Here is a 19814-nt window from a genome sequence, read left to right as displayed (position 1 = left end):
TACACAGAGACCATTCACCAGTCCTATCACTTCTCAGGAATTAGTAGCTTTTGCCTACTTCGTTTTAGAGTTTCCCAGCATGCTTTATTGGGCAGTGAAGGTTTTAGTTCAGGAGCTCAAGCGACAGTTCTGACATTATCTGCCGCAACAAGCAGACCCTGGAAACCGGTTGTAATCATCCTACATTTTGGGGCCACAAGAAATAAATCTCTGCATCCTTCATGCCTGGAGAGATTTGTGGCTCATGTGACCTTGGTCTTAATCCCAAGAAAGTAACACTTGTTCTTAAAGTGACAACTTAAAGTGCCCGTCCTTTAGCATAGTTTGCATTAAAGGGGTTGGCTCATCTGATGGCATATTGCTAAGATATGTGACCAGTCTGAGATAGGTGCAGATTCGAGACATGGGACTGCACCTTTCTCCAGAATGGGACATCTGAAGTGAACAGAGTAGCCGTGGAAGCGTGACCACCCTCTGCTCAACACTATGAGACCCCTGGCTCTGCTATTTCCAGCAGCCCCATAGCGGTGAACAGAAAGGTGGCCGTAATTGCGCAGTGAACGGTGCACAGTGAACACTCCTTCACTTCGGGGGCCTTGTTCTGGAAATGGCTGCAAGTCCCAGAGGTGGGACCTGCACCCATCTGACACTGAGGAATTATCCCAACGATGTCTCCTACTATTGTATCCTAACAAACCCCAGCGCCTGTATGTACACATATTTGAATGATAATTCTGTCCGCCTTCAGATGGCACTGGAGATCAATGCATACACAGCATGCTCCCTCTAGTGGCGACTGCTGGCAACCAGAATCTGTGTACGTTCATTTTAAATCAAATTACATTTGTAAGAAAAATAAAATATCCCACCTAGTCTGCTGGTTTGCTTGGCCTTCTTGTTGGCTCTTCTGGTGTCATCTCGGAGCTGAATGATAACCTGTAGCACTCGCAGGAAGAATTTTTGTGTGGAGGTCTTTGACGTCAGCATAGACATAGACGGTAACTGGAGTTCTCTACCCCCCAGAGGTCTCTTCTGCGAGGCCACGATGACCACGCTCTCTGCAATGTCAAACCTGGATCGTAGGGATGGAGTGGGGAGAGACCTGACAAATTAGATTGAATTATGCTCAGAATGTGAAATAGTCACTTGACACACTATAAATGACAACAGACTTGAGATTTACCTGCTATGCATTTTGCCCTTTGCCTTGGTGTTATGAGGCTGTTCCTCAGGCATGCCATCCGGGGACAGAGCCTCACACTGAATGCGCTTCTGCTGATCGAGGTTGTACTCTCGCAATTCTGCCAACAGTGTACCTAAAATGGCAGGCGGGTGCAAAATTCATGACTTTACAAAACTAGTAAGCGAGACCTAAATGGTCCTACAGACCCAGGAGAATGCCTTACCTATCTGTTTACACAGAGTATATCCTAGATGGTGGGCCCCGCTGAGCAGCAGCTTTAATACAGTGTCTCGTGTCACCGCGTCACCTCTGGATAGCTGAAGCAACACATTGGCTGCGTCTTCTAATCCTTCTTCTGAGCACGAATGAGATGTTAACACCTGGAAAGAAACAAGACATCTCAAACACTTCAATAGAAAAAAGTGACCTATTAAAATGGGTTGCACCCTGTGGATATTTATGGCATATTCACAAGATACACCTTAGAGAAGTTCCCACCTATCTCAAGAACTGGGCCCCATTGCACACCGCCGGGAATGGCGAGGTGCACTCATTCTTGAGGTAGGAACAGGTCCCAGAGATGCACAACTATAAGACCTTTATGGCATATCCTGTGGATATACTATAAACTCCCAGAACATACAACTACTGTATTTTTCACCCCATAAGACACTCCCCATGCCCCCCCCCCTTTTCCTCCCTCACTGCGTCTTAGGGGGGCCAATACTAACGGGCGCTTTCATTAGTACCGGGGGACCAGGAAGCGGTGAAGGCTCTGTACTCCCCGCTTCCTGGTCTTCTGCCGTCGGCTGTGCTGAGGGCGCTCTGTGACCTCACTCTGTGCGGGTCAGGTCACAGCACATCCGATGGCAGGAAAAAGACAGAGGGAGTGCTGAAGGTGAGGAGTGGCGGCGTCCGAAGCAGGAGAGGTAAGTGGATTTTTTCATTTTATGTGATCTGAGGCATGGGGACTGATTAAAAGGCTGTGGGCTGAGGATCTGAGGCATGGGGGCTGACCTTTGGCATGAAGGCTGATTAAATGAGGCTGGGGGCTGACATGACGTATGGGGTCTCACCTCAGGTCTAATTAGTGGTCATCCACATTAGGGTCTTAGCTGAAGTCTTATTGGGGTCTTATTAACATTGGGGGTCCGAGCTGAGGTCTAATGAAATTTTTTTTCTTCTTGTCCTCCTCTAAAACCTAGGCGAGTCTTATGGGCCGGTGCATCTTACTCTTATAGGGTGAAAAATACAGTACTTTAACAGTAAAATTCACATGGTGCTGTCACAAGGCTGTTCAATCCCAGCCAAAAACTGGAAGAAAAAAAAAGCAATTTGACCACCACAGTATGTGAATACAGCCTTTTAGACTTCTGATCCCATCTGACAGATCTGTCATCCAACCTATAACTGTTCTCAAAGGGCCGCATTGGCTTATAAACCAGTCCGAGAGGATTCCACCAATGTCTGCCGTTTTGATGAAAAAAAATATAAAAAAAAATTGCTGCATGCTGTGCTAATTCTGCAGTGAAACGTGCAGATGACAGCAGAGCACAACCTTACGTGGGGCCCACCCGCTATGTAAGATCTTCTTCCACTCTGGTACACCCAGCCTGCCCAAGCAGCAGATAGGTAGAAGCACAAAAAGGAACACTTACCTCCACAGAGAGCTGCAGCTGTTTCTCTGTTAGTCCTGAAGCGGCCATTTTGTCTGGTGCACTGAACTCGATTGACTTCGCAGTAAGCTTTGTACTTTTCATCACAGCTTAAAAATAAAAAAACAATAATTTTGCTTTCTTTACTCATGACATCACAACTACCAACGATTACTCCAGTTCAGTCTATTGCAGGGGTGCACACAGTTTTCTGGTTGGGGGCCACATTGCCAGACTGAACCAATGACAAGGGCCGAAATTAAAATTTAAAGGTGTATTAACTGAAATATTGTACACACATACCATTAATGTCTAGTTACACTTCCGGGACTCCCATCTAATCGGAGAAATACATGTGAGCAGCCACAAGACATAGGCATACATGTCTGTTACCAGATGGTTGGGGGCCACACAGAATGGTATCAAGGGCCGCATGTGGCCCCCGGGCCACAGGTTGTGCACCCCTGGTCTATTGCACTATGGGGGTCATTTATTAAGACCGGCGTTCTGTACCCATATACCTGGCGGTGGATCCGGCAGAGTTATGCAGAGGTGCCGGCCATCTAAATGTAAGACCACTTCCTTGCTGGCTTATATTTAGACAATTTTCTATGCCTAAAACAGGTGTAGAAAATCGTAAATGAGATTCTCTCTCCCTCTTTTTTTTTTTTACACCTGGCGTCAGTGGGGAGAAGTCTCAGATTGCAATCTGTACCAGAAATACGCCTAATTTTGGCACATTTCTGTTTGATAAATGACCGCCCACATCTGGAAACTTATTCCTGATGATTAAATGAGTTGGGCATTGGTGGCATATCGCTAGGATATACCCTGAATGTTTGATAGGTGCGGGTCCTTACTCTTAGAACGGAGCCTACAAAATGACGGAGGGTATACAGCACATACGCGGCTGACCTCCATTCATTTCTATGGGACTACCAAAGATAGCCGAGCGCCATTCCTATAAGCTCCAAAGAAGTGAATGGAGTGGTGGTTTCCCATTCATTTCAATAGGACTTCCAAAAACAGCAGAGCATGCTGCTCAGCTATTTTTAGCATTCCTATAAAATTGAATGGAGGGTGGCCACGCATGCGCGGTGCGTCTCCCATCACTTTATGGGCTCTGGTTTAAATACCCACACCTACCTGGGAACCGCACCTGTCAGACATTGGGGTCATATCCTAGCAATATGCCCCCAATGTCCAAGATGGGGCAACCCCTTTAACTTTTTATGTTTCATACCGATGTCTATAATTTGTCCCCAATATGTCAGTCGAGCGCCACGGTCAGACCCCCACTGATGACCTGGACAACCCCAATGAAAATTCATTAAGCATATTAAAGGGTCACTAAGCTTTCAAAAACTTGGGATATGCCATAATGACATGTCAAACTTTTTAAACGGTGGCAGGGTCTGAGTGCTGAGACCCCCACCTATCACTAGAACGAGGAGACAGAAGCCGTTGGTTGCATAGTGCACACACTCCTCTGCAGGAGAGGAAGCGAGACTCAATAGAAAGTCTATGGGCCCCTCTCACATCCGTCTCCTACGGAGAGGAGAGCGCATACTATGTAAGCGCTTCTCTCTCCTCGTTGTAGCAATCAGTGGGGGGTCTGAGTGCTGACCGCTCAGACCCCAACTTTGATATGCTGCTATGACATGTCAACCGGCTTGGGAAAACTCAGTGACCCAAATCGCCTCCAGTAAATAAGTACGTTCTTATGTTCAGCCATGTTGGTTTTACCATTGCAGGACGGACACCCCGTACACAGACTTCTGATAACTGCACATCCTATTGTGCCGGGCAAGCCTAAGAGCCCACATGGTCACAGCATCTGATGTCGATTGGGTTGTATTGGTTCAGTATGTGACAAGAGGGGCAGGAGGGGTTTCACTACCCCCTGGAGCGTCACAAGGGGCTCTTACACAAATCAAGACTGCAAAATGCCTAAAACTGTAGGCAGCCTTCAGCGAATCGAGCTTCAGATCATAGATCCGAAGTTGCTTTGTTCAAAACCTTTGATTTTAATGCTGTCTCCGTACACGGTCTGCGCGTAGGCAAAATTTGTATCACCCAACTTTGGTATTCCCATTCGAAGACGGGTTTGGTACTAGCTGGTACCTCTGTACCAAACCCGACTTCAGATTCCTAATTTAAAATGTTTTTAAAGCTGCAGACCGGAATACCGGCGATACAAACTTTTGCCTACGCACAGCTCATACATTATAATGCTGTATGGAGAAAGCATTAAGCCTTTGGATACCGGAGGTTTTTTCATTTTTCCATTTTCCGTGAGCCATAACTTTATTTTTCCGGTCACATAGCTGTATGAGGATTTTTTTTTATTTGCGGGATAAGTTGTACTTTCTAATGCCACCATTAATTATGGCATAAAATGTTGTGGGAAGTGGTTAAAAAAAATTCCAAATGGGGTGGAATTGGAAAAAAATTAAATCCCTCCACCGTTTTACGTTTTTTTTTTCCCACGGCATTTTGTTTACGGCAAAACTGACCCATGCCCTTCATTCTCTGGGTCAGTACGATTACAACGATACCCCAGATGTATAGGTTTTTTATGTCTAAATAGTGTAAAAACACATTTAAACTTTGAGAATTTTAATTACATTTTTTATATTACCATATTCTGACCACCATAACTTTTATACTTTTGTCTACTGAGCTGTGTAGGGCTCATTTTCTGCAGAACAATCAGCACTTTTAGTTGATACCATTTTGGAGTATGCGTAAAAAAAATTTGATCACATTTTATTTTAAAAATTGGGGTAAGAGAAGCAATGAAAAAACTGGCAAATGGGACATTTTTACCCTTTTTTCCGTTACGTCATTTGCCGTATTGGATTTTTTTTTCTATTTTAATAGTATGGGCATTTTCGGTCGCGGTGAGACCCATGAGGTTTATTTTTATTTAGGTATTTCGTTTTTTATTATACGGAAAAGGGAGCGATTTAAACTTTTATATATTTAAATTTTTTTGTGATCATTATGTGCCTCATATATGAGCATTTAACATTTTGGTTTATCTTCAGGACTTTATTACTTGCTTATTTTGCTTACTTTTGCTCATTTCTTATCCTGGCCTGCCATCAGGTGGCCAAAATAAGAATTGCAGTTTGAATAGGGTTAGCCTACTCAGTAAGGCTACCACTATTCAGTGCAACTTTATGCCCAGATTGGACACACAGGGCATAGGTAGGATGGTTTTTGAGCATTTAGGTGCCGTGATCTCACTTGATCACGGCCCCTAAAGCATTTAATTACCGCGATCTGCATTATTGCCAATCACGGTAATTAGCTGCAGGTCTCTGCTAGATGGAACAGCAGAGATCTGCCAGCAATGATGCCCGCTGCACGTGCGAGTAGGCGTCATGTTTACACATCGCACCAGAATGATTCGACTTTGGATCTACAACCCAGAGCTCGATTCGCTCAAGACTAACTGTAGGCAACAGGAAGCGCTGCCGAACCATAAGTGATGAACGCTAAAGTGACGTCACTCGTGGAGTTCTGGTATCACAACTCACATTATGCACTTGTTGCTAGGCAAAATGAACCCACCACTGTCACTTACAGAGGTCTTCCCACGGGCACATGTTGAACCCTTGGAAATCACTTCCTTATTGACCCTCCAGAATGGGCATCTCTAGCTTTAAGTCTTTACAAACCTGGATAATCTGTTTTGTGTCCTATGTAGATCTGTTTCCATGGTAACAGACCACAAATAAACCCACAGTAGTCTGATCTTGGAACCATATATGTCTAGCCTACCAACATATGTTGACACTGGCTACAAAAGGTGAACTAGTCTTCGATAAAGGGGTTGTGACACGAAAAATATTGACATTTTTCAAACGAGCGCCTGGATCTGAATACTTTTGTAATTGCATGCAATTAAAAATTTAGTATAGGCACTGAGCTATTCTCTGAAATCTATACAGCGCCACCTGCTGTTTGTCCTTTCTAAATTATCTGTCCAGCTCAAGGAGGCCGACGTACAAGCTCGACTGCCACTGGCTGCAGCAGAAAGGACACTCCCCCTGAGCTGTCAGCTTGATATAAATCTAGCAGAGAAATAAATGAGGAGATCTCTGGACCCATGTGAGGTACAGGGCTGGTTCTGGCTTTGTTAGAAAGAGTGCCATCTACTATATGGTGTCTGATCTTCATACATCTTTTTACATTATTCAGGGAAGGACCCATTTAATGTCCATCTTGTAACGCCACGTCAGTATTTGTAGTCAGATTACATATACAACGGCCTTCCTTCTCCCCCAGAAATAGTACCCCTTTCCCCATCACAGCATACAACAGGCAGAGCTACATTTTTGTGATACGTAGCACCAAGCCACTGCACAGAGGTAAAGGGGTGTTATTCCACAGGACAGGTTACAGATTTTGGGGTTCTACAAACAGAGAACCAGAGATTTTCTCTCCCCCCCCCCCCCATCCCCCATATACAATTTGATGAAGTGGTGGACCGATACGAGCATTACTGCTCCATTCAGAAAAGGAACTCTGGGACCCCTAATTTTCGAGATCTGCGGATGTGAGATAATTTTTGTGGGATAACCCCTTTAAATAATATTTTGTCTGCCTGCAGAAACCACCAGAAGTCCAGTGGGCACTCCTACTTGGCGACTGACAGCGTTCCCTGTATGACCGTGCATAGGGACAGCTATCAACCACTAATAATACCGCCCACTGGATGCCTAAGCACAGAAAGAGCAGGAATTTAAACTGATGAATTAGTGGTTGATCAATTCCCATAAAACTATACAACCTGCTCAGCACCTTCTGTTCAGAACATGCCACCAGCTACATTTTCAGTGTGTACAGGTTTGCTTTAAATGGGGTATTTCCAGGTACAACAAGTTATCCCCTATCCACAAGATAGGAGATAACTATTAGATCGGTGGGGGTCCTACCACTGGGATCACGAGAATGGGGGAGTTCCCCCTGAAATGTACGCTGCCACTGCATTCATTTCTATGGCGGAGCTGGAGATGGCAAAGTACAGAGCTCCACGGGGTATGGGGCCGTTCTCGTGATAGGTGGGGGTCCCACCGCTGTGGATCGGGGATAACTTTTTGTAATCAGAATACTCCTTTAAAGCATTTAGGTTTTCAGATGTCAATATGCATTAATAACAGGGTGCAGTACTTACTTGTCACAACACTTGTGTTGGCCACTGTTGGCAGAGTTACAGCGGGTACAGGAAGAGGTACTGGTGCTGTTGCGGGCGTTGGGGCAGGGGCGGGTGCAATTGCATTAGCCATACTGTCTGGTAATTTATTATCAGGCAAGGCGATGGATATTAAGGAGAGGAGTCTGAGCAGTTTTTCTGTAAGCAGCGAACTCCGTCGAATGACAGGATGAGATAACATATTCATGAGCTGTCCCAAAGGAGAGGCCTCCAGGCTACACTGCAAGCTTTCCGCTTCTCCTCCAGAACTCACAGGCACGGACTTTATAGACGTTTTCCCCTTACGGCTCACATTCATATTGTCTAACTTCACTAACAAGTCCCAGAAGTCTGTGGAGATGTTGCTTGCCCCACTGTTACCAGACGGTGTAGGACAAGGGCTACAAGTCAATTTTATACTCCGCTCCTTGTTTTCACTGTTTTCTACATTGCACTCTTTGGTCCTCTGCTGTGTGAAATGGCTTGGGAACACCTAAGAAGGAGGGGGGGAAAAAAAGGCCAATTATTAATCTATAAAAAATTATAGTAAAAATAAAAATTTATAAATAATAAACCCCAAGTGTAGAAGATGACCCACCGACTCAGAACAGAGTTTGTCGGGTTCTGCCAAGGTGTCATTTTGACTAATACTGCAAGAAGCGCTTCTGACAAATCCTCTGACGCAGATGTGAGCACAGTATTAGAATGGCTACTCACGTCTGGATGCCAGATGCGTGCCCCAGGACCAACCAGGGGTTTACTAAACCGAACTCGCGGCTTTGAAGATCCCCATAGTCGAGGGAGTTCCGGTCATTAAAAGGGTTTTCCCTTTAGGGCAGATGAGAATTTTAAAAGGAGTTTAAGGACATACTCCAGACTTGAAAATGTGGTCACCGTTCCTCAAAGGATGCATGTTCACCAGGTAAGGCCGGATTCCATGTGTGTGTTCTGAACTGACCACAGGTTTAAATGGGTTTTCAAGGCTCCCGATAACCTATTATTGGGATAGGTCACCAATATCCGATCGGTGGGCGTTCGACATCCTTCACCCCCACCAATCAGATGTCCCCTGCGGCCTTTTGGCACTGGCAATTTGAGCGCCAAAGCGTAGTGGCAATGCCGGGTTACTGCAGCTCATCTCCTATTAAAGTGAATGGGAGCTGAGCTGCAGTACCCCAGCACGGCAACTAAACTTTGAACGGAGTTGAGCTTTCTGTTTTATTTACACTGCCAGAGGCTGTCGGGACCATCTGATTGGTGGGGGTGAAGGATGTCAGACCCCCACCAAATCAGATATCAGGAGCCTTGAAAACCCATTCAAAACTGTGGTCGGTTTAGAACACACATCCTTTGTGGAATGGTGAGCACATTTTCGAGCAATGCTTCATATGAGTCTGGAACTCCAGTAAAATGAAAGGCGATTGCTTTAAAATTCTCATCTGACCAAATACTCTGAATGCCAAGATGTCACCGTCCTACTTCTAAGCTGCGGAGTCTGACAACCATAGCTGTATGATACAGTCCCGAAATTCAAAGGCCCCGACTTATGACACAGCGTTGTGACTGCTGCTATAGTCGATGCCCACTCAGTTTTCATGGAAACCTCTGCCACTTTCTAATCTATTTTGTTCGATTCCTCACCATTTTCAAGAGCCTGGCTTTCACTCTGTGAATGGAAATAATTTCATTTACGCAAGTGTAGTAAAGGTGCCGATATACATAAAAGTCATGCAAAACCTGCAGATCTCAGCGGGACCGGCCGACTTGCTTATATGTATGGGGGTATGAAAACTCTCCCTGATCAATGACGCTGGGGAAAAGAAGCATTGGCCATAGAAACTTTCAATGCCTGATCCTTTGCTTACTCCCCTCTCACCCATTGAAAACACAGCATACCCTGCCGAGCTGAGCATGCATGTGTATGGGTTGAGGAGTATAGCTGTCAGCTGACTGGTATGGAAAGTGAATGGGCACCTTTAATTCCCTGTGACCTGAACATAACAGCAGCGCAGATCTCTCCTGTCCTGGATGCCAGACTGATGCCTAGACTCATATGATAAAAGGCTCTCTGTATGAATAGGACTTCTCAGCCTTCAAATATAAAGAATTAGTTAATTCACTGACAGCAAGAGCTTTACAAGAGAGAATGTGTCACCTATAATATTCCCCTTTTTTCCCCAAACTTTTTTTTTAATCCCCTGAATGGGGGCAGCTATCTTGCCGGAGCTGCGGTTAATAGCATTTAGAAATATGCTTTTCAGCAGCCACCATGGGCCGAAGACACACGAGTGGAGGGGACCCAAGGATTTCTATGGGAGAGTGACCTGTGCAAAGGTCATTACACAGCGAGGGGAGTAGATATGCTGTGACATCATCTATGTCTATGTGAATGGTGGATCCTGTGGTAACTATACAAAGGGGATACCTGTCATTGTAACCCGGCCTGTGATGAGATGACTGCTGAAAAGTGATCTCTACAGAGCAAGAAGAATAAGCTATTAGGCTTAGAGGCTAGCATCCTCAGGATAGGTCATCAATGAGGTTGGCGGGGTTCAAACTCCCAGCACCTCCACCGATCAGCTGTACAAAAAAAATCTGCGGCACTCAGTGAGCACTTAAGCCTCTTCCTAGACCATGGCCACAAAAGCTGAGCGGCAGGGTGTTAGACAACCGCCGATCTCATATTGATTACCTATCCTGAAGATGGGCCATCAATATAAAAATCATGGAGAACCCCCTTAAGGCAGGCACAGGCAAATATTTGCACCAATAGTTGTCCAATATTTGACATGCGCAAAGAAATTTGCAAACGGAAAACAGAATTTTCTTTTTACACCTAGATCAAATCTCCGAATCAGCAATGCTGTGCGGATAGAAAAGTCTACCAAAATGATTATAACAGAACAGACAATTCTAAAAACCTACCTTGGCTAACTGAATAAGAGTGTCCAACACATGCCTGCACACCACAGGGGCAGCTTGTGGGTGAATGTGAACAGTAGAGCCGCAGGCTGCATGCTTTTCCGTGTGTTTGCGCCCTAACGATCTCTGGATTTGGAATATGTTTGTTCGGCAGCCAAGAGCGGCGTCCATTGAAACAGAGAGCCAGGACAGCTGGTTAGAGTTCTTGGATTCCATTTTGTGCAGCAGCTCCAGGGGGCGACCGTCATGGCTGGAAGAACAAGCCTTGGCGGATCCCCTTTTATCACTTCCAGCAAGAGAAGTCTTGGGGCTCTCTATACAGAGTTCACTCTCGCTGCTCCGCTGCAGGATGGACAAGAGGCTTTTGATAACCCAATTGCGGGTCTGCGCGTGGTAACAAAGGTTTCGTAAGACTCTGTGCAGACGGCTGGTGTTCAATTTAGGCTCATCGACAAAAAGCAGGACGAGCAAACAGGAGAGGGCTTCGTGATCCAATAACAATCGTCCTCGCAGACGTAGCAAGCTGTCCACATTACTGCCTGCAGGCCTAAGAAAATACAACAAATAAACAAGCAATATATACAAAAAATAGACTTAAAGGGTTTCTGTCACCAGATTTAACCCTATTAAGCTAGCTGACATTAGTAATGTGCTAATGTCCGCTAAACCTAACTAGCCTATTCCTAGTTTTATCTATGCCCCCGTTATGCCAGAAATCTAACTTTTATAATATGCTAATTATCCTCTAGGAGCAGCGGCGTTCTTGCTTCTAGAGGCTCTGTTCTCCCACCTTTGTTGCCTCCCTCCAAGTCCTGATTGACAGGGCCAGGCAGTGCTCGCATCTGTCTGTCAGCCCTGTGCGCTGGTGAAATCTTGCACCGTTCAGCATTCGGCACGGTGAGGAAAAGATGCTCGCAGGCTGCCAGATTCCTCACCGCCCCTGCGCCGAATGCTGAACGGCACGAGATTTCACCAGAGCACAGGGCCGACAGACAGAAGCAAGCGCTGCCTGGCCCTGTCAATCAGGACTTGGAGGGAGGCAACAAAGGTGGGAGAACAGAGCCTCTAGAAGCAAGAACAACGCCGCTGCTCCTAGAGGATAATTAACATATTATAAAAGTTAGATTTCTGGCGTAACGGCGCATAGATAAAACTAGGAATAGGCTAGTTAGGTTGAGCTGACATTAGCACATTGCAAATGTCAGCTAGCTTAATGGGGTTAAATCTGGTGACCATCCCTTTAAAGGGTTTCTACCACTTCAGTTTGACCAAATTAGCTTTCAGACACTAGCGATCTGCTAGTGTCTGATCTCCATAACCATGTAATTCTTAGACCTGTGTGTGGAGCAGTTTCAATAAAAAACTAACTTTTATTCCTATGCCAATGAGCCTCTAGGTGCTATGGGGGCGTCTTTTCAGCACCTAGAGGCTCGGTCTACTCACACTGTATGCCCGCCCATCTCGTCTTGAATGCCTGCCTCCATCACAGCCATCGGACGAATTCACGCGCCTGCGCCGTTCACTTCTGTCATGGGCGCAGGCGCTAGTGAGTAAATGATACGCTCCTGGTGCCGGATTCCTCACTGCGCCTGCGCCGACTACGTCACAGTGAGGAAGCCGGCATCAGGAGAGCGGCCTTCACTCACTTCGCCTGTGCCGAAGACAGAAGTGAACGGCGCAGGCGCGTGAATTCGTCCGATGGCTGTGACGGAGGCAGGCATTCAAGACAAGATGGGCGGGCATACAGTGTGAGTAGACCGAGCCTCTAGGTGCTGAAAAGACGCCCCCATAGCACCTAGAGGCTCATTTGCATAGGAATAAAAGTTAGTTTTTTAATGAAACGGCTCCACACAAAAGGTCTAAGAATTGAATGGTTATGGAGATCAGACACTAGCAGATCGCTAGTGTCTGAAAGCTAATTTGGTCAAATTGAAGTGGTAGAAACCCTTTAATTACTAATGTCTATTTTACTAGAAATTTGAAGGCCATTTCTACATGTGAACATGGCCCAAGCTTGAAGCCCTGCAGAAAAACACCCCCTCCCACAACCAGCTTGCTGACACTTAAAGCGCAGGTGCAAACTATTTTAGGAATTTTTTGTATTCCCCCCCATACCTTGTGTGCGTGCTGCTGCTTCCCATCTGGAAAGTGCTTCCTCTCTGCACTGCCAAACGGGTATACTGTACACCCCTGTTTCCACTTAGGCGGCTTGTAAATGCTAAAGAGAACAGGACAATATTAGTGTGACCTATACAAATGCAAAGGTTGTGCTTAACACAAAAAATAAAATAAAAAAACGACATTTAAAAACATATCCACAGGACATATAATTCATAATTGTCTAATATGTAGGAGGTCAACCTTCGGTACCTCCCCCTGTCTTAGAGGGGGAGGGGGGGGGGGGGGGGGAAGGGGGGAATACATGCTCCCTATTACTTCCAGAGACTGAATGGAGAGGGGTGGCTGAGCATGACTCCATCTCCATTCAGTCTCCTCATTGACGTGGATGGCAGCATCTGGCTCAGGGGAACCCTATCCCCTTATAATTATTGGAACACCTCTCTGGTTTCAGTCACTGAAAATAAGCATGCTTATGAGAGCGCTAACCTGGGCTTCTCAGGATGGCAGAGAGTGCTGATGTACTGCTGTGCCCAAAGAGCCTTTCATGCATGAGTTGCCTCTGCCGTGCCTCCTGTTCCCTCCGCAGAGCCTGCGCCTCAGCAGCTATGTCTGGGGGCATCACTGCCAGAACACTGTCTTCCATATCTTCTAAAACACTACGACGAAGATCAGATGGCAAAGTTTGGATGAACGTCACCGGATCCATCGGGGTATCAGATGTAGTGTTCTGCGCAAGTTCTCTTCTCTGCTGTTCTGCTCTCTGCTGAGCCAAGACCTTTCAAAATAAAACCGATAAAAGTTAAATAAAATAACGTAAAACGATAAATGAGGGTTAAGATTATTAAAGACATTCAAATTTATGTAAGCACACCTCTTCCTGTATAGCGGGTGGTAAAGCAGCTAGGAATTCCGGGCTGACCTCAGTGACACCAGCACTACCTACAACTGGCGGAGGAATAACCGGGGCAGTAGTAGGAGGGGCCCGAGCAGGTGGTCTGATGCCAAGTTGGTTCTGTAGCACTTCTCTGCGAATATCTTCTGGAAGGGCGGCAAGAAAGGATGGATCCACTCCTTCAGGTAAGTTGATACCTACAAAGGCATAAAGTCATTGTATATTTCTATATGCAAATGTGAGCTTACAGAAAAAGAAAAATAGAATAATTTGCCATCTTTCACCTGCTAATGGGTCCTCCTCTTCGCTACTTGTGGATGGTAAAGGTTCTTCCAGAATACCACTAGTATCGGTTGCTAACAAGGCTACACTGGGATCTCTGGTGGAAGGCATTTCAGCAGAGGGTGCCACTGGAGAACTGAAAAGCACAGAACATATTTGAAAGATGAAATATATGAAAAAAAAATATAATTCTAAAAATATTAAAAACACAGAAAGCAAACTAAGAAAACACAGTAGTACTCTGTGGACAAGTTATATATTTAAAGGGTATCTGTCCACATGAAAGTCACTGATAAACCAGGCACAATACCTTGTAGGGCTAGCTCAGAAGAAAGCAAGGATACCTTTTCACTTAGTTATCCATTGTCTCAGTCTGGAGAAAAAAAAGTACTTTTAAACCATATGCTAATGAGCAGTTGAGAACACTGGGGGTGCACCTAAGTCACTCTGTGCACCCCACCCTCTTCTTGTTTGGAAGGGCAGGTTCTTGAATAGTCATCTCACCTAGCATTGTCAATCAAGAGAGGGGCTGGCAGATGCAGGAGCAGCAAGGGTTCAGTGGTTCACTTCTATGGGGAGTGCGCTTGGTGGTAGCCGGACCGGAGTCCTCCAGACACCACTTCCGTGGCTCCGTTCCTGATATAGGTGCAGGTCCTGTAAGACAATGGGGGCACATCCTAGCGATATGCCCCCATTGTCTGTGATGAGACAACCCCTTTAACAGCTCATCAGCATGTGAATTAAAAGTAATGTGAGAGCCGCAATGGGCGTACAGCAATCTTTTTAACATCAAAAGAAAACAAATCTACTGCTCAATGCTACCCCCATTACCTGTCATCGTCCAGCTGAGACACCACTTGACCCTCATTTGCTGCTGGAGGTTCCACAGCCTGCTGGCCAACTGCAATACTTGTGGTGACCACTAGAGGCTGCTCTGAATTAACGCCAGATGACTCCCCAACTCCTTCCTCCAGTGGACCAGATGCAAGGCTACTGGTATCCATGGGAGACCCCTCCAACTGACTACTAACGGCAGTGAGAGCATCCGAATCCTCTGCTCGCTCAGGCGAAAGAGAAGCTAGAGAAAAGAAAAGTTACATGTATCAGAATAAAAAATAATAATCATAAAAAAAAAAAAGATATATCAGTACGTGATCTAGCATATTAGATGTATACTAACTGATGGTTGGTGCTGGTGATAGCTCCATTTGAGTAGCATCGCCCTCTGCACTGGATCTCCCTGGTCCAGACTCCTCTTGATCAGACGGCATGAGTAATTGGCCAGTATCCTCCGTACCTGGCTCGGTGTGCAAGCTTTGAGGGAGGTCTGCCAAAGCAGCCTCAGGAGGATGAGCACGCAACGTAGGATCCAGAGCAACAAGTTCTGGACTTGTTGGGGTTCCCTCAGCAGAAGATGGGGCTGTAGGGAAGTTCTCAGGACGACCACTTCCATCTTGATCTTTAGTAACCGTAAGGAGCCAAAAGGTAAAAAGAAAATCATTAGATACTAATCAAGAAAACCATGGAGATGGCTAGTATCAGTCGTGTTTCATATACAGAAGAATAAACCTATAATATATATTACAGTCATAAAATATATAAAAGATTGTAATAAACAGAAGAATGGAAAATATGATGTGGAACAAACTTTGATATTTCAGTGGGCTTAGAAATAGATCTAACTTCTGAATGGTTGGCATCTTTGACACATGAAAAATGCCACACCACGAGGAAGGCAGTAGGCTGTATAGTTATCACCAAAAGAAAGGGGCAAAAATCCCTGCCCCCCCCCACAACAATACAACTTACTACCTCACCCTGAAGAGGGCAGAGGTCACTTACGAAATTACCTAACTAACCTCATGCACTGAGAAAAAAAAAAAAGAAATCAATAAATCCCCTTCAAAGATCTTGGACCAGACTCGCTGCAGTCAGCAGATGCCGCAGGAAAGACAGTAAACTGTATAGTTATCTCCCAGATCGGGTGTGACCCCAAAACTATACAATCTACTACCTCACCCTGAAGCACCGAGGAATCTTCTGTCCCGTACACCTGTGAAAGCAAAAAGCGTGGGAGGATCGAGCGGAAGAAATACCTGCAAGGCTCAGCTCAAATGAGGCATTCCTCTTGGAGTTTGCAGCCTACAATAAAAAGGAAAAATATAATAATTAAAAAATATATAAATAAAATCAACAATAGTCCTTTCAAACGGCCAATCACAAACTAAATTAAGAAAAAAGTACAAAAAACAAAAACTTGGAGCAAGTTAAGAGACCTGAGGATTTGGATCCTTTGGGTCCTTCTCTTCCTTGGCTTTCTCTGCCATCTTGGCCTCCTCTTCTGCCAGCTGTTTTCGCCTCTTCTCTCGCCGCTCCTCCAGCTCCTCATCCCTCAAAGCTTCAAGGTGGTTAATTATGGGAACTTTAACCACTGTTCAAAGAAAAAAACACCATCACACCAAATGACACAAATTTCAAGCTAGACAAATAATTTTGTACACAATAAAAATAGTTCGTGGACAGAAACATAAGAGTTATGGCTGTCAGAATATGGCGATGCAAAGAAAGTTTTGAAAACTAATCCCACAAAAAACAAGCTCTAATATGGCTATATGAACGGAAAATTAAAAAAGTTATGGCTATTGGAACATGGGGAGGAGAAAACATGAAAATGCAAAACAAAAAATAGGCCCTTAAGGGGTTAAAGAGAATGCAATTTCAATACCATAACACCAGCTTCCTCACCTGATACACAATCATGCATGCTCTCAGCATCTAACACCTTACATTCTTCTGTCCATCGAGTCAAAGCAGTAGGAATACTGGAAAGAGTGCCTTTAAAAAAACAAAAACAAAACTGTAAAATATGCAAAAACTAAAAAATCATAAAAAAAATAATAAAAAAAAACACACACTGTATGCAACCCCAAGCACAAGAAAAATAAAAAAAGTCATCAAAATGTGAATCTTTAATGGGTCACTCACCGGCCTGACTAGTAGCAGTACTCTGATCATGGAAAAAGTCATCTAGCAGTTCATCATCAGAGCGAGCTATAATGTGGACATCGTCATTGCCAACGAGGAGCCGTGCACGGCCGCGGCTTTGAAGGGGAAGACTGCTGCTTAGTTGCAAAATGTCTGCAGCAGCCGACGGGCCAAGCAACCTAGGAGATTAATGAATGTTATAAATAAACTGGATCCAACTATAATCTATACAGACCACCTTCTCTCCTCTTCCTAATGCATCTCACCTTTGCAGTATTAAAGGTGGGTTCGGTTGCCTGTTCCCAGGATAGTGAACATGAATGGTGTGGCCGGCATTAGCAGTGATCTGCCGCAGAGTACGCTGGCTTCTGCCAATGCCCTGTGCCAGACGAGTTGTGGAAGTACCGCTGCCCAATGTGAGAGATCCATGGTCTGCATGACGCACCATTAAAGGATGAGTGGCAGGGATGTTACCAGGCGAAGGAGGAATGTCAGCTGTAAAGAAAAATTAAAGGGTTAATATACTGGATATTACTGTAATATACTGAATAAATTGTGGAGGTGAAGTACATAAATCTTACTGGCATTGGAGAACATGTTATCAAACTCTATAATGAGATCGTCCTCTCTGTCAAATCTCTCAAAGCGCACAAGGGGAGATGCATTCATATCGGGGTAATCCTCATCCAGCTCCATTTCCGAACAATCATCATCGTCGTCTTCATCCCCTTCCTCACCCTCTTCGTCATCCTAAATAGTAAAAGGTATAATATAGAATATATAGTACTTTTCCAACAGTTTACTATAAAAACATCCTGAAAAGGATAAATTCAACATGTTGCATAACACACCTGATCATCTTCATCTTCCTCCTCCTCTTCCTCCTCCTCCTGACTGTCATCTTCGTCTTCATTGCTGCCACTGCTGTCCTCTTCTTGTGTATGTTCTTCTTCATCTTCAGGGTCTAGGATGTTCATAGAATCTGTTACAGGAAATGGGGAAAGCGATAATGCAGACAAATGTACATCTTAGACTATCATCAGATGCCACTTTACAGCTAGCAACACAAGCCAGCGTGATTGCTGGGTGACATACCTTCCCGGTTTGCCTGAAGTGTAGATGCTTGGCTCAGATTTGTAGGAGCCTCATCCATCAATACATCTTCCTGCGATTCATCTTCCCCCACTCGACTTCCTGTAACAGCAGAAAGCATATTCAGTCAGCAAGCAGGTTTATAGGATGTTCACAAGTGCATAAATACAATTGTATCCATTAAAGAATCCTGCCGACGGCATAAACTTTAACAGGCTGTCTAGACATGCACCAGATTTATCACAGTGCCTCAGGATGGATGATACATTTGGTGCATGGCAAGACATGGTGTGTAACTTTATACCAACTATTGGTTGGCTTAGTTTGCAAAATAATTTTATGGCAGAATTGTGGTGCTGTTCATTAGTACGTGAGCCAATTATTATTAAAACAGATATTTTTTTCCTGGATGTGACACGGAAGTGTGAACAAGGCCTTAGACAATCACTTTCCTTAATTTATCAAATTTAAAGAGGGATCCCCAGCTCAAAACCACCACAGAGACCCCCGGCAAAAAAAACACTAAAAAACACTATTTGGTCGGTACCTGCAGCTCCATCTCTCTCCAGCAGCTCATCTATTAGATCTTCTAACTCAGTCTCTACCTAAAAATAAATGTAAAAAAAATTGTTAATCCTGTATTTTTTCATATAACATGAGGACATCACCCAGAATATCCTTACCTGCATCTCCTGGGTGCTTAGAACTTCTGGCTGCCCAGCAATTACCACTGCATCAGTCTCAACCTCTCCATCCATAATATCTCCATCTGCCACCTCAGCCTGGGAAACATCCGGGTCTTCCTCCTGAGCCTCAGCTCCAGCTTCCCCTAAATAAACCACAGGTAAATATGTATAAAAAAAACAACAACTTGGAATTATGGCAAAAAGTCAACGGGAAACGGAATTCTTTGACTTTAGTCTATGTACCTGTATCTGGCTGGTTACTGTTCGGGTCCCGAGGAGCTCCATGAGTGTCCTGTTCAGACTTATTTTTTCCAGAAGTGCCTTTGCTCCCAAACAGACTGCTTGGCTGGTTGACTATACGTGACAAGGTCTCTAAAGGCTTTAGCGCAGCATTCACAGTGTTTGCCATGTTTGGGCTACGAAATGAAACCACAAGGAAAAAAGTTCAATGCATTGTAACAACTGTTCCATGCCATCTCCATTATAAAAAAAACAAACAAACACACACACACACACACACACACCTTGATAAGTCTAGACTATGAGGCACCCTCGCCAGATCACTAACGAGGCCTTTCTTCAGGAAGAGACGAATGATATTGTTCATGCCGTTGTGCTGAGTTTTGGTGGTGGCGCTGCTGTAGAAGCTTGAAGTGGATGGGCAGGACTCCATTATAGTGCTAATAATACACATCACAGCCTGCAACCTGCAAGATAAGTGGCATAGTCAATGAATTATGCTCCAGGACAGACAGTTGCAAACCACATAAGTAATAGTGCCTCACATATTAAG

General features: G+C 44.8%; 1 protein-coding gene across 13 annotated transcripts in view; it reads right to left on the bottom strand.

Moving 5' to 3' along the window:
- The window catches only part of HUWE1 (HECT, UBA and WWE domain containing E3 ubiquitin protein ligase 1), a 101029-nt gene that overhangs the window by 8531 nt on the left and 72684 nt on the right, over window positions 1–19814 (bottom strand). For 9 of the 13 annotated variants that reach the window (XM_044306602.1, XM_044306611.1, XM_044306605.1 and 6 more), the window contains 24 exons: window positions 19546–19728; window positions 19265–19437; window positions 19019–19164; window positions 18883–18940; window positions 18339–18437; window positions 18095–18225; window positions 17825–17993; window positions 17510–17738; window positions 17244–17422; window positions 17004–17093; window positions 16535–16689; window positions 16355–16400; window positions 15439–15717; window positions 15090–15336; window positions 14261–14394; window positions 13956–14173; window positions 13571–13859; window positions 13079–13181; window positions 10967–11510; window positions 8024–8534; window positions 2842–2948; window positions 1407–1563; window positions 1184–1316; window positions 870–1102 (listed from right to left, as the gene is read on the bottom strand). In XM_044306602.1, coding sequence (XP_044162537.1) covers window positions 870–1102; window positions 1184–1316; window positions 1407–1563; window positions 2842–2948; window positions 8024–8534; window positions 10967–11510; window positions 13079–13181; window positions 13571–13859; window positions 13956–14173; window positions 14261–14394; window positions 15090–15336; window positions 15439–15717; window positions 16355–16400; window positions 16535–16689; window positions 17004–17093; window positions 17244–17422; window positions 17510–17738; window positions 17825–17993; window positions 18095–18225; window positions 18339–18437; window positions 18883–18940; window positions 19019–19164; window positions 19265–19437; window positions 19546–19728 — 4613 coding nt within the window. The remainder of the gene's footprint in view (window positions 1–869; window positions 1103–1183; window positions 1317–1406; window positions 1564–2841; window positions 2949–8023; window positions 8535–10966; window positions 11511–13078; window positions 13182–13570; window positions 13860–13955; window positions 14174–14260; window positions 14395–15089; window positions 15337–15438; window positions 15718–16354; window positions 16401–16534; window positions 16690–17003; window positions 17094–17243; window positions 17423–17509; window positions 17739–17824; window positions 17994–18094; window positions 18226–18338; window positions 18438–18882; window positions 18941–19018; window positions 19165–19264; window positions 19438–19545; window positions 19729–19814) is intronic. The other 4 variants (XM_044306610.1, XM_044306614.1, XM_044306616.1 and 1 more) reach the window with 2 other exon arrangements.

This window comes from Bufo gargarizans, chromosome 9 (assembly GCF_014858855.1).
Source record: "Bufo gargarizans isolate SCDJY-AF-19 chromosome 9, ASM1485885v1, whole genome shotgun sequence".
Lineage (NCBI taxonomy): Eukaryota > Metazoa > Chordata > Amphibia > Anura > Bufonidae > Bufo > Bufo gargarizans.
The sequence above is the reverse complement of the archived record's forward strand: the minus strand, read 5'-3'. Positions and strand labels throughout refer to the sequence as shown.